Source organism: Chiloscyllium plagiosum, chromosome 6 (genome assembly GCF_004010195.1).
Source record: "Chiloscyllium plagiosum isolate BGI_BamShark_2017 chromosome 6, ASM401019v2, whole genome shotgun sequence".
Lineage (NCBI taxonomy): Eukaryota > Metazoa > Chordata > Chondrichthyes > Orectolobiformes > Hemiscylliidae > Chiloscyllium > Chiloscyllium plagiosum.
Genome location: NC_057715.1, coordinates 116,829,349 through 116,852,975, shown reverse-complemented (window position 1 = coordinate 116,852,975; position 23,627 = coordinate 116,829,349). Strand labels below are relative to the sequence as shown.

At 42.5% G+C, this 23,627-nt stretch overlaps 2 protein-coding genes across 3 annotated transcripts in view; one reads left to right on the top strand and one right to left on the bottom strand.

Annotated features, from left to right (window-relative positions):
• lrrc51 (leucine rich repeat containing 51) overlaps positions 1-11,170 on the top strand; it is a 32,771-nt gene extending 21,601 nt beyond the window's left edge. For both annotated transcript variants that reach the window (XM_043692534.1, XM_043692535.1), the window contains exons 3-5: positions 3,133-3,338; positions 6,752-6,900; positions 9,485-11,170. In XM_043692534.1, the coding sequence (XP_043548469.1) occupies positions 3,133-3,338; positions 6,752-6,900; positions 9,485-9,623 (494 nt within the window). In that variant the 3' untranslated portion in view covers positions 9,624-11,170. The remainder of the gene's footprint in view (positions 1-3,132; positions 3,339-6,751; positions 6,901-9,484) is intronic.
• A 2,835-nt stretch (positions 11,171-14,005) lies between these two features.
• The window catches only part of lamtor1 (late endosomal/lysosomal adaptor, MAPK and MTOR activator 1), a 25,763-nt gene continuing 16,141 nt past the window's right edge, over positions 14,006-23,627 (bottom strand). Inside the window, exons 3-5 of the mRNA XM_043692527.1 lie at positions 22,718-22,795; positions 20,157-20,280; positions 14,006-17,026 (exon numbers count right to left, since the gene is read on the bottom strand). Of these exons, the coding sequence (XP_043548462.1) occupies positions 16,934-17,026; positions 20,157-20,280; positions 22,718-22,795 (295 nt within the window). The 3' untranslated portion in view covers positions 14,006-16,933. The remainder of the gene's footprint in view (positions 17,027-20,156; positions 20,281-22,717; positions 22,796-23,627) is intronic.

Here is a 23,627-nt window from a genome sequence, read left to right as displayed (position 1 = left end):
TTAATATTAAGCAGTGTCATAGCATCCACCCACTATGATGCTGAGATGCGGACAGATCAGTTTATGATTTCAGAGAAATGAGATCTGACATTTGAACCTCCTCAAACTCTAATAGTGTTGATCATATCAATATAAATGGTTACTTGTTGCTAACTTGCAATAAACTAGATCTTGTCAACCACAAAGAATAGGTAGACAGTTAGTCACACTCTGCCATTAGATTGAACAGGCCTTGGAGTTTCCCATGCTTAGAGAATGGTGACAGAAACCTTCATCATGAGCAGCAGCTTGTATATTGTAGTGAACTGATGTGCCCATACAAGATCTCTGATGCAGACTGAGGGGTCAGGAAATGGGCTGTGCATACACATTTCCCATGTTTAAGAGCAACATGCATCCTGAGGTTGGTCAGCTGGAGGGGAGGTACCTAGAAGACTGTCCTCTGCAATTATTATTACAATCTCAGTGTCAAAGTGAGACAGGTTGTTGAATCCCTCCAGTTTCTGGACATAACGCTTCATCTGCTACCTGTGTCTGTAATCTCCATCCATGTCTGCTTGGTTTGGGTAGGTGACCACCTGCTGCCAGCCTCTGGGAACAGGACCTCTCAACTCTTCCTCATGTTTAAAGTACCTCCCAATTTGCATGTGTGAATCAAGGAGATGTCCTGGCCTGAATTCCAGGCCTCTGCATCTGCAGAGGCATTTTTCCAATCTGAAGGGAAAGCAAAGAATGGCAAACATAGCAATTGATGCCAAGGTGTATTTAAATCAGCCTACACATTCTGATCTGCCATTGTGAATGTGGGTTTTAGCCTTCAGTGGGGTATTTATATCTGATATGGCAATACTTCTGGAACTCCCATAAGAACTAGACATGAGCAACATACCACAGAAAGAATTAACATTTATTATGGCACACCAGCATCTGGAATAATACTAAGTAAGCTGTTTGACAAATGGTAATGTGCTTCACCGTTGTGTCATGCTTCAAGTGGCCTCAATGAAGATGGAGACTGAGACTTTATGTCCTGGGTCACATGATATGATACAGTAATGGTATTGTTATGAAGTTGAAAGCATGTACTGTACCTTTAAGAGAGACAGAATGCTATTCTGAACTGAAAGCTTACAAGCACCTACGTATATGACTAGTTGGCAGACTCAGAGTGTACTGGAAAATTGAAGTCATGATTTGGAGATGCCGGTGTTGGACTGGGGTGTACAAAGTTAAAAATCACACAACACCAGGTTATAGTCCAACAGGTTTAATTGGAAGCACACTAGCTTTCGGAGCACTGCTCCTTCATCAGGTGGTTGTGGAGGACACAATTGTAAGGCACAGAATTTATAGCAAAAATTTACAGTGTGATGTAACTGAAATTATACTTTGAAAAATACCTTGATTGTCTATTGAGTCTTTCATCTGTTCGAATACCATGATAGTTTCACTTCTTTCATGTGTAAATCACAAAACCTTTTTTTAAAAGTTGCATTCTATAACATATTGTCAACATATTGTCTAGCTAACATATTGTCTAGCAAACATCAATTGTTACAGCTAGCCAATCAGTTTAAATTATGCCCCAGGATACTAAAACCCAATCGCATTTGAATTTATTGTTTTGCCAACATCAAACCAATGAGATGATCGATGCTGGGGTATAAAAATGCAGACATTTTGAAAATTGGAGAAAGAGCAACTGCCATTAAGACAGAAAAATATGGAGAGCTAACATCTTGCTCTCCAAGAAATTAGGAAACATTCTCTATCAAAGGTATCTTTTCGTATGAAACATACTCGCAGTAAAAAGAAAGAAGATGACCCAGGGAGATCCTTAGCTGGCAGAGGGAAGACAGAAAAAGACAGCAGCTGTGTGGTTTTGAAATTAAGTTGATATAATTTAATTGTCTTATTAGAACAGCATATTGTTATAGAGTTAGGGGCAGATAGTAAGCAGTTCAGAGAAAGGGGGGCTTAGAGTTATGAATAGTTGTTGTTTAATGTTCACTTTTAGAGTTAAAAGATAAATTAATGTTATTTTCTTTAAATAATGGAATTTGAGAGTTCTCTGTCACTCATATCTTAACAGATTACAAGGCAAGGCAAAGTTTTCTTGGTGTTCAGGTTTTTCTGTAACAGAGGGTTCACCTCAGTGTTGTAATAATATTATGATCTTGTCTTTTAAAATGTATACTGCATGCTAGTAGTGAAACATCCATCCAACCACGCCACCCCAGAAAACAAACCAAACCCATCTCTGTGCCAATGAAGGATGATCCCCTGTGAAATTATGGCCAATGACTGTATCTAACCACACAAAAATAGGTTCTGGATGTAGCAGTCTTCTGTTCCCAACCCAAGAAGAAATTCCTACCTGTTAATTCTGCCTCTCCTTCTCCATAGATGCTGCCTGACTTGATAAGCATTTGCAATATTTTTAGTTTTTGTTTCAAATTTCCAACAGCTCATTATTTGCAATTTTCTCTCTTAGAATATTAGCCATAAAAAGGAGTGGTGGGATGGATTAGAAACGCATCTGTTGTTGGGGATACGGAAAGTGGAGAAGATATGATTGTAACCCTAAAGCTACAGTAAATAAAGTTGCTGGGAATCTGAATGGGACAAAAATAAAGGAGGATAGGATGATTTAATTTGGACACATCACCACATTTAGATGGCACAAATCCCAGGTTACTGAGGGTAGCAAGGGTAGAATTCCCTCCCTGAACCTTTCCACTCCTCTCTCTGTGTTCCCCTTTAAGATGTTGCTTAAATCCTCTTTAATCAAGCATTTGTTCAGTTGTCCTTATACCTCCTTGTATGGCTCACTGTCATGTCTTGTTGCATAATGTCTCAGTGAAACACCTTGGGACACTATTGCTTCAAAGGTGCTGTATAAATTCAATTAGTGTAGTTCAAGAATAATATGGGGATCTAAGGAAAGAGTGGGGTAGCAGGGTTAGTTTGGGAACAGTACAGTGAAGGGCCAACACAGATCTTTATTACATCAATCTATGCTACAAAACAAGTTTGGATTTGATAATTAGCTCAGTGACAGTGTGTTTTATTGTAGAATGAGCTTCCAGGGCAGTTTAGTCTCCTTTCTCACTCTTTCTCTCCATCATGCAGACTGCGTCAAACTGACCCCACGGACTGGCTTCAGACCGAATGAGTACACAGAGAATAAGAAGCTGAAGAGCTGCTCCTTGCGTCTGAGCCACAACCGTCTGTGTGACCTCAGTGGACTGCAGCAGGTGGTTGATGCCTTGCTTGTGGAACCAGAACGTTTATTTTGGATTGACCTCTCCTTCAACAGCTTTCCCAATATTGACCCTGTAGGTAATTGCTAGGGTTTCTTTAGTTGCATTGAAATCAAACAAATTTTCTCCACTGGCCACCTTCAATAGCCATCGAGACAAGCTTCATGCATACACAGATTATTTCTTCTTTATTTCATCACAGCCAGAAAATCACTTGTAATGGCTTCTCTTCACATTATATATTAATGATTCACATTATATATTAATGATCTGGATGAAGGGACTGGGGGAATTCCAGCGAAGTTTGATTAGATTAGATTAGATTACAGTGTGGAAACAGGCCCTTCGGCCCAACAAGTCCACACTGACCCGCCGAAGCGAAACCCACCCATACCCCTACATTTACCCCTTACCTAACACTAGGGGCAATTTAGTATGGCCAATTCACCTGACCCTGCACATCTTTGGACTGTGGGAGGAAACCGGAGCACCCGGAGGAAACCCACGCAGACACGGGAGAACGTACAAACTCCACACAGTCAGTCGCTTGAGGCGGGAATTGAACCCGGGTCTCTGGCGCTGTGAGGCAGCAGTGCTAACCACTGTGCCACCGTGCTGCCCACAAACCCACCGTTTGCCGACGATACAAAGTTAGGTGGACAGGCAGGTAGTACTGAGGAAGTGGGGAGGCTGCAGAAGGATCTAGACAGTTTGGAAGAGTGGTCCAGGAAATGGTTGATGGAATTCAATGTGAGCAAATGCGAGGTCTTGCACTTTGGGAAAAAGAATAGAAGCATGGATTACTTTCTAAACAGTGAGAAAATTCGTAAAGCCAAAGTAAAGAGGGATCTGGGAGTGCTAGTTGAGGATTCTCTAAAGGTAAACATGCAGGTTGAGTCCGTGATTAAAAAAGTGAATGCAATGTTGTCAATTATCTCAAGAGGGTTAGAATATAAAAGCACTGACTCTCCCCATATCCCTTAATTCCTTGAGAGATGGCTTGGAGAGGGTGGACGCTAGGAAATTGTTTCCGTTAGGCGAGGAGACTAGGACCCGTGGACACAGCCTTAGAATTAGAGGGGGTAAATTCAGACCAGAAATGCGGGGATATTTCTTCAGCCAGAGAGTGGTGGGCCTGTGGAATACATTGCCACAGAGTGCAGTGGAGGCTGGAACGCTAAATGTCTTCAAGGCAGAAATTGATAAATTCTTGATGTCACAAGGAATTAAGGGCTACGGGGAGAATGGGGTAAGTGGAGTTGAAATGCCCATCAGCCATGATTGAATGGCGGAGTGGACTCGATGGGCCGAATGGCCTTGCTTCCGCTCCTATGTCTTATGGTCTTCCTGCTTCCGGACCATTAGCAAATGGCCTGCTCCTACTGTCCTATTATCAGCATCAGTATAACCGCTTACTGTCACCTCCATAACATTCTCGATCTTCACCACTGTCTCATCAATGCTGCTGAAACTTTTATGCTTTGTCACTTCCAGACTTGACATCCACTTCTGTCTGGCATTCATATGGTATATACTCAAACTTGAGGTCATCCAAAACTCTGCTGTTTTTGTCATTTTGTCCCAAATTCTGTTCACTTATTACCCCTTCTGTTCATTGTGCTATACTGGCTCTCTTGGTCCAGTAGTACATCAGATTTTAAAATTCTCATCCATGTTTTCAAAGCCCAATGGCCTCACTTATCCCTATCTCACAACCTCCACCAGACCCATCTACTGTCTCTTTTTCTGCAAACGTTTTTTATAAATTTGTTCATGTGGGCATTGCTTCGGAGCCTGAATTTATTGCCCATTCATAGTTGCCTTGAGAAGGTGGGTGGTGAGCTGCTGCCTTGAACTGCTGCAGCCTATTTGGTGTACTCAATGCCATTGGAGAGGTAGTGACCTCGATTTCGACCTAGTGACCATGAAGGAATGGTGACATACTTCTAATTCAGGACGGTGACTGGGTTTGGAAGGGAACTTGCAGGTGGTGGTGTACCCTTGCCTCCCAACATCTTCCAGCCCCTACAATACTGTGCATCCTAGACTTTAATAGTGCCATCATTTGTGACCATATCTTCAGCTGACTGAGCACCAAGCTCTGAAAACCCCTCTCTCAATCTTCTTTCTCCTTCACAGCTTCTTAAAATGAACTCAGCTTTTCGTCACCTGATCTTCTGTGGGCAATGTGATTCAGTGTCCAGTGTAATTTATAAGGAGGTCGGGTTGTTTTATTACACTGAAGGGTCTTTAAGAATATAAGCCACCAATGTAACCTTTTCCACCCCAACAACTTTCCCATACCTCTGTATTGCTCCAATTCTACCTTCTTTTGCATCTCCAATTTTAATCACTTCACCATTCATGTTATTATATACTTGTGAAGTACCTCGGGATGTGAAAAACACATCAATGTAATAGAGGACTCAAGTTCTGAAGAAGGGTCACTGGATCCAAAACACTGACTCTGCTTTCTCTCCACAGGTGCTGCCAGACCTGCTGAAGTTTTCCAGCAATTTCTAGTTTTGTTTGATTTTCAGCACTTGCAATGCTTTGCATTTTGTTTAATATCAATCCAAAAACAGGAATACCTGACTGGTGCATTGGATTGAATATTGTGTCTAAATGGTCTTTACTGCACTAATGTACTAATTTACATCCTAAAACCCTGCTATAGAAATCTAGTTTGATGTTTTGCTATTTTCTGATTGGCTTGGTTGTAAGAGTAAGTGGCACCTCAAATAATGCAATGCTCCCATCCTGTAGAATCATACAACATTAGAGACCATTCAGCCCAGCCAACCCATGCTAGCTCTTTACAACTCTCCAATTATTCCCACATTCCTACTCTCTCTCTCCCAAAAAATCTGCAAAACTTACAAATTTTTAAATCCAATTCGCTTTTGAAAGCTACCAGTAACTCTGCTTCCACCACCCTTTTCAGGCTGTGTTCCAGATCACAGTTCACAGTCTTTAAAAATAAGTACCCTCCTTCCCTGTTGTGAAGGTGTCTTCTTAATTGCCGTGAAGTGATTTCCGCTGTGTTTGAACATTACCTTCCAACCCCTGCTTTGTGCCGCTGTTTTGTGAGATTGTTGTATTCAGAGTGCACCGTGAACCTGATCAACAGCTGTAGAGGATCTTCTGATGTTGAAAGATTGTTTGAATGTTTGTTTGAGCCGAACTCCAAACCAGAGTCTTCTGGCTGTGGGTGGCCAGGAGGGGGATAAGGGGGATGGCATTAGTCTTACATGAAATATATTTGACAGTCTTAGTACATGCTTCAGGCAGCAGATATAAAAATACTTAGGGTTATTTCCAGACCTCTGGTATAAATGCTGACTGTCTTTGTCCTGTAGAGTAGCATTATCACTAATAAATGTAGGAATAAATGAATAAGTAACATTTGAATATAAAATGACGCCAATGTCACTTTGTTTTGGGAATTTTACAAATGGTCATCTTTCACCCATCTTATCTCTCAACAGGTCCTCATCCAGTGCACCAAACTGCAAATTCTCAATCTACACGGTAACCAAATCATTGAGCTGTATGAGGTGGATAAGTTGGCCTCATTGCCTCACCTACGGAGCCTGACACTACATGGCAACCCTCTAGAACTGGTCAAAGGATACAGGTACCCAGCTGGGAACATGTGCCTCTTCCATTTCAGTGAATTTTAGGGTGATCCAAGACCAAATACATCCCCTTCCAACAGGCTCTGTCTATTCAGTGGGTAACTTTCACACTGCCTTACCTATCTTACCAAAGTGACAAAACATTGTGGGAGGGTGGGCTATTAACAAGCTGTTTGACTATGTCCTGGACAGAGGTGAGGAAATTCTTCTCACAGAGGGTAGTGAACCAGCAGAATTTTTTTTTGCAGAGGACTGTAGAGCCTGAGCCATTAGTATATTCAAGGCTGAGGTAGACAGATTTCTAATCAGTAAGAGAATCAGGGTTATGTGGAAAAGACAGAACAGTGGAGCTGAAGATTTATCAGATTAGCCATGATCTCACTGCATGTCTTCGTGGATTGAATGGCATATTTCTGCCCCCAAATCTTATAAGCACCCACATTCAATTGGGAGCATGAGCAAACCGTACCAATTGTCCTGCTGGTGTGGAGACAGGAACAGTCTCAGGCTGAGTCTAAGGCAGACAAGCTCCCTTCCTATGGGACGGGAGTTCTGATGAAAGTCTGACAACTTTCCGTCACGTTATCCAGTGACCAAACTCCACACTTACTGAGTTTGTTTTGCACTTTGTCCCAATAGCATTTAAAATCTCACTCTTTCTGGTTGCTAGTCTGGAGAGATAAACACTCCTGTACTGCACACCAGGTTTGGTTCAGGCAGTGCAAAAATCATTCTTGCACGTGCTTTCATCCAAAAATAAAGAACTTGAATTTATTTAGGGCCTTTCACTTCCTGAGGATGTCCCCAAACACTTTAGAGCCAATGAAACAATATTTTTAAAAGATGTTGTCACTGTTGAAATGGAAGAAACACAGCAATCAATTTGGGCCATGATAGGTTCCACACTAAATAATGAGGTAATCTATTAGAGGCATTGTGAAAAAGTATTAGGATAACTCCACTACTTTTCGGCAAATGGTGCCAAGAGAGACCAGCCAACAGCTCTGTATAATTGGCCATGCCATGAACACACAGATCATAAATCATTCCCTGCCCTCTTCTGGAATGAATTCTCTGCTTCCTCATACTCACATTTAGTCATCAACAGACTGAAAAAACTTCTCTTGGAATACTAGAATCACACAGCAGAGGGCGACACTGTGCCAGGACCGGGATTGATTCCACCCTTGGGCGATTTTGTAGGGTTTGCACGTTCTTCTCATGACTGTTTGTATTTCCTCCCACAGTCCAAAGACCTACCAATTAGGTGGATTGACTACGCTAAATTGCCCACAGTGTCCAGGGATGTGCAGGCCAGGTGGATTAGCCATGGGAAAATGCAGGGTTACAGGGGGGTAAGGTAGTGGGTGGGTCTGGGTGGGATGCTATTTGGAGGGTCAGTGTGGATTCAATGGCCAGAATGACCAGCTTCCATACTCTCTTGATGCTAGGAGGTTATTCAGCCCATTGTGCTTCTGCAGTCTCTTTAAATGATCTAGCTAGTTTTATCCATTCTTCCCATTCATGCCTCATAGCCTTGCAAATATTCTCTCTTCAGATATTTAACCAATTCCTACTTAAAAATTACCATTAAATCTGCCCTTTCAGGAAGGATGTTCAAGAGTATAACAATGTACTTGGACTGTTCTCCCTTGGAGAGAACATGTCTAAGAGATTTGTTTAAAGTTATCAAAGTAATGAGTGACCTGGAAAAATAAGAGGGAGAGATTGTTTCCCCCTATCCATTATACAGTACTTATTTCCATTTTCTTGACCCTTCTCGTCAGCCGTTTGTTAATGGAATTCTGGGCTTTATTAATAGAGGAGTACAAAAACAAGGATGTTAGGCTAGACGCATAAACCACTAATTCAGCCTCAGGTGACGTATTGCATCCAATTCTGGGAATACCTCCACCTACAAGCTCCCCTCCAAGTGACTCACCATTCTAACTTGGAAATATACTATCATTCTATTGGTGTCACTGGTACAAAATCCTGTAGCTTCCTTCCCAATGGCATCTTGGGGTTAACCTAACAGAAAATGGACTGTAGGAATTCAAGATGGCAGCTCATCAACTGGGCACAGACGACATAGGTCATTCTGCTCTAACATGTGTTTTGTTAACGTGATTGATGAATTGGGGACACCTTCTAAAGTGCAACCTTTAAAATGCGAGATGGCTGTAACATGATTACATTGCCAACACTTGAAGCACTGTTTCTAAAGCGTGATTTTTCTATAATGGGGGTTGCACAAGAACGCAACCATCGCATTATAGAAGAACCAACTGTAAATGATGCCCCACATTCCACAAAAGAACAAAGATAGACATGGGGAAAAGTTCAAATATTTTCTTTCTTTGAGACCTAGGCATTGCTGGCCAACTCAGCATTTATTTTCTATCCTGAATTGAGCCTGTAATAAGGGTGCTCTTTAAATGTAATTGATGGTGAAAGGGGAGTGGGATTGATGGGATAGCTGCAGGTTGAATGTTTTCCTCAACTGTAAAGATCAATGATACTCCACCTGCAGGAGATTAACACTCCGCCTCTTTCTCTCTTTTCCCCATTCCCTCCCCAAAGGAGTTATGTGGTGGGGATTGTCCCACAGTTGAAGTCACTAGACTACAGCACAATCACCAAACAGGATCGTTCTACTGCCACTATCCTGAAGTCATTCACCAAACGCAAGCATATCGCTAGAAGAAAGTACGACGACTGATTCCCAGGTGCTGTCTCACTGGATTTCTCCTGGTACCTGATCAGTCTGTATTCCTGGCTGGATCAAAGCCACAGAAATAGAGAACTCTTTCTGCAACTTTCCCTAATTGATATAAAAAAAAACTTTGTTGTGCACTTATTATTCTTAATAAGATTACTCAGTGTCTCTTCCCCTTCTGGCTGTGATTGTGTGTGTATGGTGGGAGGGGGCAGAGAGAAGAGAGGGGTTATAGAGGACGATTACACTTGAATGCAGATCAAATCTCTTGCCCCCTCCCACCCTGCATTGGACTCCTCCACAGGAAAAGCCATTATCAGCTGCAAACCATAGCTCGAGTGCTGCAGCCTTGCTGATGGAAATGCCACAGGAGCTGTCTCACCGACATCAATCAGGAAATGGAGACAGTGGGCGATAGGGGGCACATAGCAGAAATGTCTGTGTGTTGGGGTGGGGATGAAGGGTGTAGGCATGAAACACCATCAAAGGTTGGAAGGAAAATAACACCTTGTCTTGAGCTGGTCCCTTCCACGTGCAAAGTTTCTTGAATCAAGACTTCCAATTCCATAACCTTCTCCCATTTCTTCTCAGTAACATGTCTTTTTGGAGTTGTAAGAGTTGGATTTAAAAACCCAAAGCTAATTGTAGGCTGAAGGTTGCCCTATCAACCATGTTACAGGTAGTGCGGGGAATCATAGGCAGCATGGTGCGCTGGTTAACAGAGACCATATAAGATGCAGAAGCAGCAGTAGGCTGTTTGGCCCATCTACTCCACCTTTCAGTAAAATCTTGGCTGACCTTATCCTCAACTTCACTTTCCTGCCTTTTTCACAACTTTTATTCCATTCCCACAGTCTTAACATACTTAAAATGACCCAGCCTCAAGAGCCCTCTGGGGTAAAGGAATTCCATAAATTCAGTACCATATGAAGAAAGACCCCTTCATTTCTTTTAAAAGGGTGACCCCTTACTCTCTCCAATGTTATCAGAAGGGCCGCCAAGTAAATCAGCACTGACTACCAAAGCCTGACACTACTCTGCTATTCTGTGAAACAAGGAACTGTCAGTCATCAAAACAGTTTCCCTTTCTGATGTAATTACTTAACATAATTTGACTTCACTTCTCTCAGAGGGTTGAGAATCTGTGGAACTCACTGCCCGAGTGCAGTGGAGGCAGAATCAACCTTCTGATGAAAATCAGAAGGGATAAAAGGCTATGGGGATCAGGCAAGAAAGTGGAGTGGAGACCAGGATATGAAAAGCCATGACCATTTTAAATGGTGGAGCTACTCAAAGGATTGAATTGCCTTCTCACACTCCAAATTCCTATGACCCTGACTCTTCATTTAATTTAAAATCTCCAATCACTTCATTCACAAGTCCCTTGTTGCTCTTCTCGGGCTGTACAGACAAGTTGGCTTTTTCATTTAACTGATTAACACACATTTTATATTGGGAAATCAATTCTGTGACTGTGTCAAAATCTTATCCAGAACCTCAATGAGTGTAATAAAATTATTCCTAATTAAAAAATCAAAACATTAAAGATATTTAGCAGATCTGTTAATGGTAGAGAGAAACTTTTTTTTAATATATTAAATGGTCTAACATTTTACCCGAAACATGGTATGAGGAGAAATTAGGCAAAAGTGAGGACTGCAGATGCTGAAGATTAGAGTCAAGATTAGAGCGGTGCTGGAAAAGCACAGCAGGTCAAGCAGCATCCGAGGAGCAGGAAAATAGATGTTTCGGGCAGGAGCCCTTCATCAGGAATCCTGATAAAGAGCTCCTGCCCGAAATGTCGATTTTACCACGATAAGCAATTGTCAATTTTGGTAGGAAGAAGAAAAATGCATCTTATCTAAATAGAAAGAGTTGCAGTGTTACCTAATACTCAAGTCACAAGAGGTCAGTGTTCAGGAACTGCAAGCAATTAGGAAAGCTAATAGAATGTTATGATTTGTTGCAAAGGGAATTGAATACAAAGTTAGGGAGGTAATGTTTCACTGATCCAGGACACTGGTGAGACCACATCTGGAGTGCTTTGTACAGAATTAGCCTCCTTATTCATTGGAAGCAGTTCAATGGGAGTTTATTTGACTAAATACTCAAATGGGCGGGTTGTCTTACATGGAAAGCTCGGATAACCTCAGCTTGTATCAGCAAGTGACTAGAAGTGAAAGAGGAAACATGATTGAAGCACACAAGATCCTGAGGGGTCTTGCCAAAGTGTCTACGGGAAATGTAGAACTAGAGGTCGCTATTTAAAATACTTTGGAAGTATTGTAATTCTAAAAACATATAAACAAGGAACAAGAGTAAGCTGCTCCACCCTTTGAGCCTGTCCATTCAAGGTGGGCATGGCTGACCTGATTTTAACCTCAACTACATTCCTGATCATCTTTTATCCCCTTGGCATTCACTTCCATGGCTGGAAGGATTAACTAATTTCTCCTCCCACAGACGCTGTTAGACCTGTAGAGTTCCTCCAACATTGTCTCTATTTCAGGAAAACCCTTAGCCAGAGACAGAGACAGTGATGAGAATGTGAAACTCACCATAACGATGCATTAAAAACCAAACAAGACAAACATGAAAAACATGAATAAGGTGATATGGTAATAGGGTGAGATGCCAAAAGGAGAGAGGTAGTGTTTAGAACATGAACATTTACATGGGCAATAAAGCTGAACAGCTTGCTTTGCTGAACATTCATATCAAACTCCCCAGCTCCCTGGCAATTCTGCTATTTAAAAAAAAACATTTTGTTCTCACTTCCTTTAATTTATTTTAAGTCCAGGTGCAGGAAACACATTTAATCAACCCTCCAGATCAATTGGATCTTTAAGTGACTTCCATTTATATAGCATCTTTCATGGCCACTGGTCAGTGAAACACTTCACAGCCAATGAAGTACTTTTGAAGTTTAATTACAGTTATGTTGTAAATGAGGCAGTTTATGCACAGTATGCTCTCACAAATAGCAAACAGTGATAATGACCAAGTAATCTGTTTTTGTGATGTTGATCCAGGACAAAGGAAAATGCCACTAATTCTACCTCAAAACACTCATGGGTTTCATTTTTACATCCATCTGAACAGGTAGTAGGGCTGTTTATCATCTCATCAGAGAAATGGCAACTGCAAACAATGCAGCATTCTGTCTGTACTACAGCTATATTGTCAGTTTAGACTTTGTGCTCAAATCCTGGATCGAGACTTTAATTTGGAAGCTTATTATTCATAGTTGAAATGCAGCTAACTGAAACACTCTACAAAAATGAACTTTCTGAAGTTCCAGAAAAGCATCTGCTGTTAAGCAGACTAATCCAGGGAAAGCTTAAATCAGGAGCAAGTCTGGGAAAAGAACTAAAAATAATTCACCTGTTTAAAAGACCCAAGCATGAAGGAAAAGGTCCATTTATTTCTTGTCTAATTCAAGGCAATGGGGAGAGAATTGCATGAATTCTCATCTCAAAAGAATGGGAAAGCACATGTTCTCCACAAACCAGCAGGCACTCGAGAGCGGTGGTGGAAAAGCACAGCATTTCAGGCAGCATCTGAGGAGCAGTAAAATCGACATTTCGGGCAAAAGCCCTTCATCAGGAATACAGGCAGAGTGCCTGAAAGGTGGAGAAATATCCATCCTCATTTATCTCTCCACCCTTCAGGCACTCTGCCTGTATTCCTAATGAAGGGCTTTTGCCCGAAACGTCGATTTTACTGCTCCTCAAATGCTGCCTGAACTGCTGTGCTTTTCCAGCACCACTAATCCAGAATCTCGTTTCTAGCATCTGCAGTCATTGTTTTTACCTACTCGAGAGCAAGGTTGTTCCTGAGCAGAGGAACACCTAATAGTTTAGCTGGCTGAGTTCGCCAACTGGCCGAGTGCATGTGTTTCTCTCCACCCATCTAACCCCACTATCCAATAGCTCTTAACAACTAAAATGGGACTGAAGGGAAAAAATTGGGCAATTCTCCAAATACAACTGAAGAATCTGAAACATAAAAAGCTGCTGAGGTGAGAAATCTCTTGCTAAAATGCCATATTCTTGCTTTTTAAGGAGACACAGAAGCCAAAAGGAGTCAGATCAGCATCTGGAGGAGTTTAAATTCCATTCAATTTTGGAACATAAAGCTAGTCTTATTAATGGTGACTATGAAGTAGCCATATTGTTCTAAAAGCCACCTTGTTCAGCAATGTCCTATAGGAAAAGAAATCTGCTGGCATTGTGAGTTCTGGTGTATGTGACTCCAAACCCACACAGTAATGTGGTTGACCCTTTGGATGAGCAGAGTAAGCCACTCAGTTCAAGGGTAGTTAGGGATGAGCAAAAATGTTGGCCTTGTCAGTGAATGCTGTGTACAGAATAATAAAAAAAAAATGACATACTTGGAAAGTTTATTTCAGATCAATTCAAACAGGTTGAATTCAGCACATTTTTCTCAACATACCAGGCACAAACTCATATTTCCATTTGTTAAATAGATGCTGTGGCAACAATTGCTGCTCTCTGCTCCTCCTCTCCCTCCATTCCTCCAGCAAATTGACCTAGAAAGGAAGGTAGGCAAGCAATGTTCCACAGGCTCTGGTACCTCACTGAATTGGCTGCTTAGTGGACAAAGCAGGAATCATCAGGTTATGCAGCAATAAAATACACGACACATGAATCCCAAGCCCAAAGTCAGCCCATGTCATCACCACAGAGAAAACAGGAAACCTCCTGGTGTATGATCATCTAAATTCCAGGGTCAACAGCAAACAAAAAAAGTCTCCCATAAGCAGCCATGATCAGATAACTCAGCACAGATTCAGTTGCTGATATGATATCTGAAGCTGGCTTTGAAGAAATCTAATGGTCGTTTCACGAAAAGGAGGGCAAGACAAGGTGACTGCAGAAAGGTTTCACTAGGGTTTAAGCACAAGGTCAAATCTGATTTTATTCCCATTTTTAAAAAAATCACATCATTCCAACATGAAATCAATAGGAGACACGTAGATTTTACTGCATGAGCTGCTGAATTCTACATAGACAATATTTGCACTGCAGGCAGAGGAAAAAAAGTCTTAAAGTTCCAGTTTATAAAGTATTTTTTGCCTAAAACACGATGCAGACCAGACCAGACCCGCTATGGAGGTCAGTTGAAGTGTGAATGAATTCCTCAGAGAGGGAGGATATTGTGGGAAGTAAGAAAGTAATAGCCCAAAACATTAAACAGCTGAAAATGACTGGGAAAAGAGGTGAAGTGAAGAGGTGGGGTAGAAGAATCTTCAAGTTAGGGCTGTCACCTGAATCTGGTTTGAATTCAAATTCTTAACCCAATTGAGCCCAAAGTGTCCTATCCCTCAGGAAGTGACTGAAGTAGAGGCCAGGTTGAACTGAACATCTCAGTATGTGAATGAAGTTTTTTTAAAAAAAAAAGTGCCTACTGAACAGCTGAATTTCACGTGCCCTCCCATCCTCAGCATCCAGTAACAGTAACAGTGCAAGGAAACAAACTAACACCGCCCCCCCCCCCCCGCCCGAGAGAAGTTGTGCCACAAGCTGTTTACAACATGGATCCTGGGTCAAAACCATAAATTAAAATGCCTGGATTTTAGCTAATTCGTGGAAATCAATTGGAAAAGAACATTGAAAATAAGCATGACTGGCAGTAATAGTAGTAGGGTATGTGAGAAAAGAGGGATGTGATGAGTAAATGGGGCATAAGACCAACAAGCAGATACTGGTACAAATCTAATTTAAACCTGATTATAAAGGCAAAGGGAAACAAAATGGGATTTGGGGACGAGCAGTAACAATTCTCTATTCTTTGCCACAATTTCTGAAGCTTGAATTGCAATAAAGAATTAAAGTAATTCAGGTAGCAACGGATCCAGTAAATTAAAATACCTTCAAGAATAGTGGATTCTCTCCCAGAAACCACAGACAGCAAATAGTTAAAGCCTGATTTCTGGATCTATGAAAAAATCTTCAAAACTAAATTAAAATTAGTTAAAATAATTATTTTCAATAGAATTCCCAGGGGAGAAAAAGGGTAGACTCACATCTGTAGGCCATCAGCCTGCCAAATGTGTACTGTTTTATGGAGGATTTAAACACAATCACCTCAACAGGATATTTTAAACCTATAAGCCCCGAAAATACATCTTTCATTCATTTTTATGAGATTCCAAGAAGCTGGTTTAGATTCACAGCTAATTAGTGTGAATGGGGCAAGCTGGTGAGTCAGTGGATGCAAGTTTATAACTGCCATCAGGACTTCAGCGAGGATAGACAGTGAGCAAGTGCGTTAATGTCAACCACCCTCAAAATTACCCCCCAGTTCAGCTTCTGATAGCTTTCCACCAAATCCATTTAGTTGTTGCCTGCATAGCCGAGAGGTGGTTTTAGTGGTGATAACTTAACAGATGTTCCTTGTGGAAAACCCTGCCCACGAACCAACATCATCTCGCTCCAATCGCCTGCCCCCTCAGTTAGCACGGTGGGGAGAAGAGATCTCATTCCAACATTGATCCCTAATCCCATGGCTAAGCTGAAATAAACTCAGACAAAACTCAATTGGGGCAATATGGGAGATAAGAACACGAACAGACGACTAAATTGTTCAAATCTGCCCCCAAACCACAATGAACTCAAGAAATGTTTTCTTTTAAGTAAATAAGGAGCACGAGTGGTGGCAACAAGTCAAGTCACAGCTAAGCCCCTGCACTAGCACATCGCAACATATGCCTCAACTACCTGAGCACAACACATGCTCTGAACCCATTCTCACTCCAGGTCAAACGTATAAAAAGAAAATCAACTCCAAACATATTCATGACCAACAGTTCGCTGTTTTTTCTCCCCCAGAAATAGCCATTATTAGAAATTAAAAATATTACTTCAACAGGAAAATAGGCCAAAGAACATCTCATGACAGAAGGACGTATTTCAGGGAACAAAGGTTAATGGTGGGTGCAATATTTAGTAAATGAAATGCCCACTATCCCTCAGGGTGAAAAATTATACACAGTCTGTCAGTGAGTAGCAGAAATCAAATTAAAAAGAATGTGGATAAAAGAAGGTAAACGGTGTTTCTCAAATTCTCCATGTCATAAATCACCTAAAGCTTTTACTCAAAAAAAACCCACAATCTTGAAAAATCAAATCAGCTAAATTTACAGCATAAGGAGCTTCATTAAAAAAAACTAGGCGTGATTTACGGGTGCAGATGCCCACTGGCATCGAAGGTGTCTCTAGGGCTGTCTGAGAATAGTTAGTCCCAATGTTAAAGTCTTCACAGAACCAGATCTGGTGCAGGTCCAGATATCAGGGGATTGCGAACTGCACCACAAGTTCTTCCTTGGCATCCACTTTGATCTGGGAAAGAGCACTTGATGCGTAAGCAGCGATTTTAGAGATCTGAGACAGGAAAAACAGGAATTTAAAAAGAACAATTCAAAATACAAGAATCACCCACAAAGACATCATCCAAACACCAGCATCGTGCCTCACAAACCTTACTGAATTATTTGAGAAGGTGACTAAGGAGGTAGACGATGGTAAAGCGGTAGATGTGGTGTATATGGATTTTAGTAAGGCGTTTGAGAAGGTTCCCCATGGTAGGCTACTGCAAAAAATACGGAGGTTTAGCATTGAGGGGGAGTTGGAGGTTTGGATTAGGAATTGGCTGGCTGGAAGAAGACAGAGGGTAGTAGTTATGGTAAAGGTTCATCTTGGAGTGCAGTTACTAGCGGTGTTCCGCAAGGATCTGTTTTGGGACCATTGCTGTTTGTCAATTTTATAAATGACCTGGAGGAGGGGCTAGAAGGTTGGGTGAGCAAGTTTGTGAGGAAGGCATATGGCGTACTGGCTTTTATTGGTAGAGGAATTGAGTTCTGGAGTACTGAGGTCATGTTGCAGTTGTATAAGGCTCTGGTGTGGCCGCATCTGGAGTATTGTGTGCAGTTTTGGTCGTCATACTATAGGAAGGATGTGGAGGCACTGGAACGGGTGCAGAGGAGTTTTACCAGGATGTTGCCTGGTATGGTAGAAAGATCGTATTAGGAAAGGCTGAGGCACTTGGGGTTGTTTTCATTGGAGAAAAGAAGGTTTAGGGGTGACTTGATAGAGGTGTACAAGATGATTAGGGGTTTAGATAGGGTTGACCATGAGAACCTTTTTTCACGTATGGAGTCAGCTATTACGAGGGGCATAGCTTTAAATTAAGGAGTGGTAGGTATAGGACAGATGTTAGGGGTAGATTCTTTACTCAGTGAGTCGTGAGTTCATGGAATGCCCTGCCAGTAGCAGTGGTGGACTCTCCCTCATTATGGGCATTTAAACGGGCATTGGATAGGCATATGGAGGATAGTGGGCTAGTGTAGGTTAGGTGGGCTTGGATTGGCGCAACATTGAGGGCCAAAGAACTTTGAACCAATGCAGTCGTTGAGATGTAGGAATATCCACAATGTTGTTAGGGGAGGAAGTTTGATCCATCAACACTGAAGGAACAGCAACATATTTCCAAGTCAATAGGATGAGTGGCTTGGAGGGGAACTTGTGGGTGGTGGTATTCCCATGTATTGGCTGCCATTGTCTTTCTGAGTAGTAAAAGGTCACAGGTTGGAAAGTGCTGTCAGTGGAGTCTTGAAGTGCTGTAATGCATCCTGTAGATGGTATATACTGTTGCTACTGTACATTGGTGGTGAAGCAAGTGAATGTTGGAAGTGGCAAATGTCATGAAAATCAAACAGGCTGCTTTGTCCTGGATGATGTCAAGCTTTGAGTGCTGTTGGAACTGCACCATCCAGACTGACTTGTCCCTTATTGATGGTGGACAGGCTTTGGGGAGTCATGAGGTGATTACTTGTGACAGAATTCCAGCCTCTGACTGCTCTTGTAGCCATTATTCATATGGCAAGACCAGTTCAGTTTCTGCTCAACGGTAACACCCCCCCTCCCCCAGGGTGCTGATATTGGGATATTCAGTGATGGTGATTGTCAAGGAGCAATACTTAGATTCTCTCTTGATAGTGATGATCATTGCCTGGTGTCAATGTTACTACGTGTCAGCCCAAACCTGGATACTGTCCAGATCATGCTGCATTTTAACATTAACCACTTCAGCATCTGAGGGTTTGTGAATGTGCAATATTCAGAAATGGGATGATTGGTGCTGAACTTCTGGGAAAAGGAAAGGTCATTGACAAAGCAGCTGAAAATAAACAGTTCTGATGACTAATCAAACTCGAAATGTGAGCGGTTTCTTTTTCCACAGATGCCGTCAGGCCTTATCTTAAAGCTCATTCATGGGATATGGGCATCACTGGCTGCGTCAGCATTTATTGCCCATCGGGCAGTTAAGAGTCAAGTCAACCACACTACCATGAGTTTGAAGTCACATGTTGGTCAGACTAGGTAAGGGTGGCACATTTCCTTCCCTAAAGGGCTGAGTGACCCAGATCATTCTTCCTAACAATTGACAATGGTTTCATGGTGATTATTAGACTCTTATTTCCAGATTATTATTGAGTTCAAATTCCACCATCTGCCATGGTGGGATTGAAATCCAGGTATCCAGTACATTTACCCAAGCCCCTGGTTTAATGGTCTGGCCATAATACTACTAGACCATTGCCTAACTCATGAGTTTCTTTAGCAATTTCTGTTTTAGATCTCCGGTGTTTGGTTTTTTTTTGTTTTATTTGAATGAAGACTGGTATTTGTGATACTGGGCGGCAGAGGCAGAGGCTGAGATGGATCATCCATTGGGTATTTCTAGCTAATTCACATTGTTGTGAATGCTTCAGCTTCATCTTTTGCACTGATGTGCTGGGTTCTTCCATCACAGAGGATGGGGATATTTGTGGATGCTCCACCTGTCAGCTGTTTTAATTGTACACTGCCATTCAAGACTGGATGTGGCAGAACTATGATCACAGAGATCACACAATGCTGTCTGTCACTCGTTGCTTCTGCTGTCTGGCATGCAAGGAGTCCTTGCTTTGTAGTTTCACAAGTTTAGCACCACATATTTAGGAACACATGGTGCTGCTCCTGGCATTCTCCCTTCATTGCGCCATACTGCTATGAGTGACTGGGATTAATTTTATCACATCATCCACACTCCACTCCATCACTATACTGGATGGATCACCCTGGGGAGACATTACTGTAGTCTAGAAGTAAATAGATTTCTGACTAAATTCAAACCAGAATTCCTGCCCCACTTCCAATTTACTGGTTCACACAGTAATGTCAATATTCAGTTTGTAAACAGGCCAACCCCCAGACCACCAATCAAAGAGGCTATCAGCAATTAAAGGAAGAGAAAGGTCTTCCCCACATCCCTTACAAAAGAATATTACTCCAGAACACACGCATGCTCCTGCTCTCCAGCAAACACCCAACCAGGAGGCAAACAGCATCCTTTGCAAACCTTGTGTCTGAAAGTGATTCCATGGCTAGGAATGATAAGCACATGAAGTCACTCCCAGCTCCTTCCCCACAACCATGCTCCCTCGCTGGCTCGAGTGGCAATGTCACATACCTGCTGAATGTCTGAAGGAGGTACGGGCTCACTGGCCAAAACCTGGTGTGGTTGACTGGTCAACGTTGGCAGGGAGGTGACTCGCTTACACTGTGTCGATCCACTGATCATCGCTAACCTTGTGCTGACAAAAATAACCAAAGCTGAAAGTTGTAACCAATCTCTGCTTCAAAACATACATACAGAAGGCCTCTCAACCCATTGTGCCTGAAGCAGCTCCTTGAAGGAACAGTTTAATAATTAGAATCCAACACTTCAACCTATGGAAACTATTTCCCTTCACAAATTTGTCCAGTGCCCTTTTGAAAGGGATTATTGAATCTATTATGACCACCCTTTTCAGTAGCATGATCCAGATCATAACTCATTAGTCACAAAGTATCCCACTGGCATTGGTGCCATTTATCAGTCATCAGACAAATTACAGGAAAATGTAGCATTTTAGAATTGACATTACAATTCTAAAGAGAAACTGACTGCTGGAATGTGGGCACCGCTGACTGGGCCAAATTTATTGACCATCCCTGGTTGCCCTGAAGAAAGTGCAGGTGACTTGAATTCTTAAATGCTGCAGTCTGGTGTTTTCAGATTTTAACTCTGACAGCAAAGGAATGGTGATACAATTCCAAGTCAGGATGATATGGAGCTTGGAGTGGCAGTTGCAGAAGTTCTTTGTAGAGAAATATAGGCAATGCAATTGGGCAAAAACTTAGCAGAAAGAATATAGTGTGTGAAAATGAGGGTATGCACTTTGGCAGGAAGAATAGAGTCGTCAAGATTATTTAAATGGAAAAACAAACTAGAGAAAGCTACAACATCTGGGAGTTATCGTGCATAAATCAAAAAGACAGCCTACAAATTCAGTAGGTAATAGGGAATGTTAGCTTTTATTTCAAAGCAAAGGAGTACAAAAATAGGGAAATCTTGCTAAACCATTAAAGGAACCACGCAGATCACACTTGGAATACGGAGACAGATTTGGGCCCCTTATCGAAAGAAGGACAGACTGACATTGGAGGCAGTCTGGCATTGATCCAGGCATGGAGGGACTGTCTTAGGAGGAAAGGTTGAGTAGTTTGGGAATTGATTTTGTTGTAACATACAAGATTCTAAGGGGACTTGACAGGGTGGATGTGGTTTCCCTTGTGGGAGAGTCGAGGACCAGAGGACATCATCTCAGAATAAGGGGCTGCATATACAAGACAGATGAATAAGAATTTATTCCGTCAGGGGTGAGTGTCTGTGGAATTCTTTATCACGGTGGGGTATCAAGGCTGGGTCATTCAGTATATTCAAGGCTGAGACAGATTGTTAATCAATAAGAGAATCAAGGGTAAAGGAGAAAAGGCAGGAATGTGGAGTGAGGTTTATCAAATCAGTCATATTCTCACTGACTGACAAGGCAGACTCAAGGCAGACCTCTGCTTTTATGTCATGAAACTTGAAAAATCGGATGTAAACATTCCCAGTGTCTCTATTTCAACAAGCAACAATGGGGTTCTCAAGCATAACCAGCAGCAAATCCAAAACAATTCTAGCCCAACATGTATCACAGGTTTAACATATCTGGTACATTTGGCCAAAAGGGAATCTGTTGACTTGGGGATCTTTAAGGAGGTAAAAACAATGACTGCAGATGCTGGAAACCAGATTCTAGATCAGTGGTGCTGGAAGAGCACAGTTCAGGCAGCATCCGACGAGCAGCAAAATCGACGTTTCGGGCAAAAGCCCTTCATCAGGAATAAAGGCAGTGTGCCTGAAGCGTGGAGAAATAAGCTAGAGGGGGGTGGGGGTGGGGAGAAAGTAGCATAGAGTACAATGGGTGAGTGGGGGAGGGGATGAAGGTGATAGGTCAGGGAGGAGAGGGTGGAGTGAATAGCAAGAAAAGGAGATATGGAGGTAGGACAAGTCCGGACAAGTCATGGGGACAGTGCTGAGCTGGAAGTTTGGAACTAGGGTGAGGTGGGGGAAGGGGAAATGAGGAAACTGTTGAAGTCCATATTGATGCCCTGGGGTTGAAGTGTTCCGAGGCGGAAGATGAGGCGTTCTTCCTCCAGGCGTCTGGTGGTGAGGGAGCGGCGATGGAGGTGGCCCAGGACCTCCATGTCCTCGGCCGAGTGGGAGGGGGAGGTGTGGTTGATTGGTGCGGGTGTCCCGGAGATGTTCCCTAAAGCGCTCTGCTCGGAGGCGCCCAGTCTCCCCAATATAGAGGGGACCGCATCGGGAGCAACGGACACAATAAATGATATGAGTGGATGTGCAAGTAAAACTTTGATGGATGTGGAAAGTTCCTTTAGGGCCTTGGATAGAGGTGAGGGAGGTGGTGTGGGCGCAGGTTTTACAGTTCCTGCGGTGGCAGGGGAAAGTGCCAGGATGGGAGGGTGGGTCGTAGGGGGGTGTTGACCTGACCAGGTAGTCACGGAGGGAACGGTCTTTGCGGGAGGCGGAAAAGGGTTGGGGAGGGAAATATATTCCTGGTGGTGGGATCTGTTTGGAGGTGGCGGATGATTTGGTTTATGCGAAGGTTGGTAGGGTCTTTAAGGTAAGCAGCCATTCCTCACCTGTACTGTCGTGCACGATCCATGTACTCATGCTGCTCCATTCCCTGGGAATCTGCTGCCGACACATCGATGATATTACTGGGGATGGAAGGAGAAGTGCATTAGCAAGCTGCAGCAGGGGACTGTGTTCATTCTTGCTTCTGAACATCTCATGCGTGTGTTTGGTTGAATGGCCTGAACAGAAATGCAGGAGCAAAAGAAAAATACACACAGGAAGAGAACAATTGGTACCATCTACATAGCAGCTTCAAAAAGGAAGCTAACATCTCCACCCAACCTCGCACCCATTTCTGCCCCTTTCAAGAGAAACAAAGGAAGGAAGGAATGTAAAACTCAAACAAATATTCCTGAAAGCCCAAAGGATATCCAAATAAGGAGTATGTAGTCAGCAAGAATAAACAGAATTCACATAGCACAAGCCATTCAGCTCAACTAGCCCACGGTGACATTGATGCTCCACAGGAGTCTTCTGCCACTCGAGTGCATTGCACCATCTGCTTAAATTTTCATTTCTTTCTTCCTTGTATTTATTCAGCTTCACTTTAAATGCATCTACACAACTCACACCAACCCACCCTCCCCACTCTCTGGATAACGATGCTTCACCTGAATTCCCATTTAGATTCATTAGAGTCAGAGGTACAGCATGGAAACAGACCCTTGAGAGCAACCCGTCCATGCCGACCCAGATATCCCAACCCAATCTAGCCCTACCTGCCAGCACCTAGCCCATATTCCTCCAAATCCTTCCTATTCATATACCCATCCAAATGCCTCTTAAATGTTGCAATTGTACCAACCTCCACCATTTCCTCTGGCAGCTCATTCCATACACGTACCACCCTCTGTGAAAATGTTGCCCCTTAGGTCTCTTTTATATCTTTCCCCCCTCACCCTAAACCTATGCCCT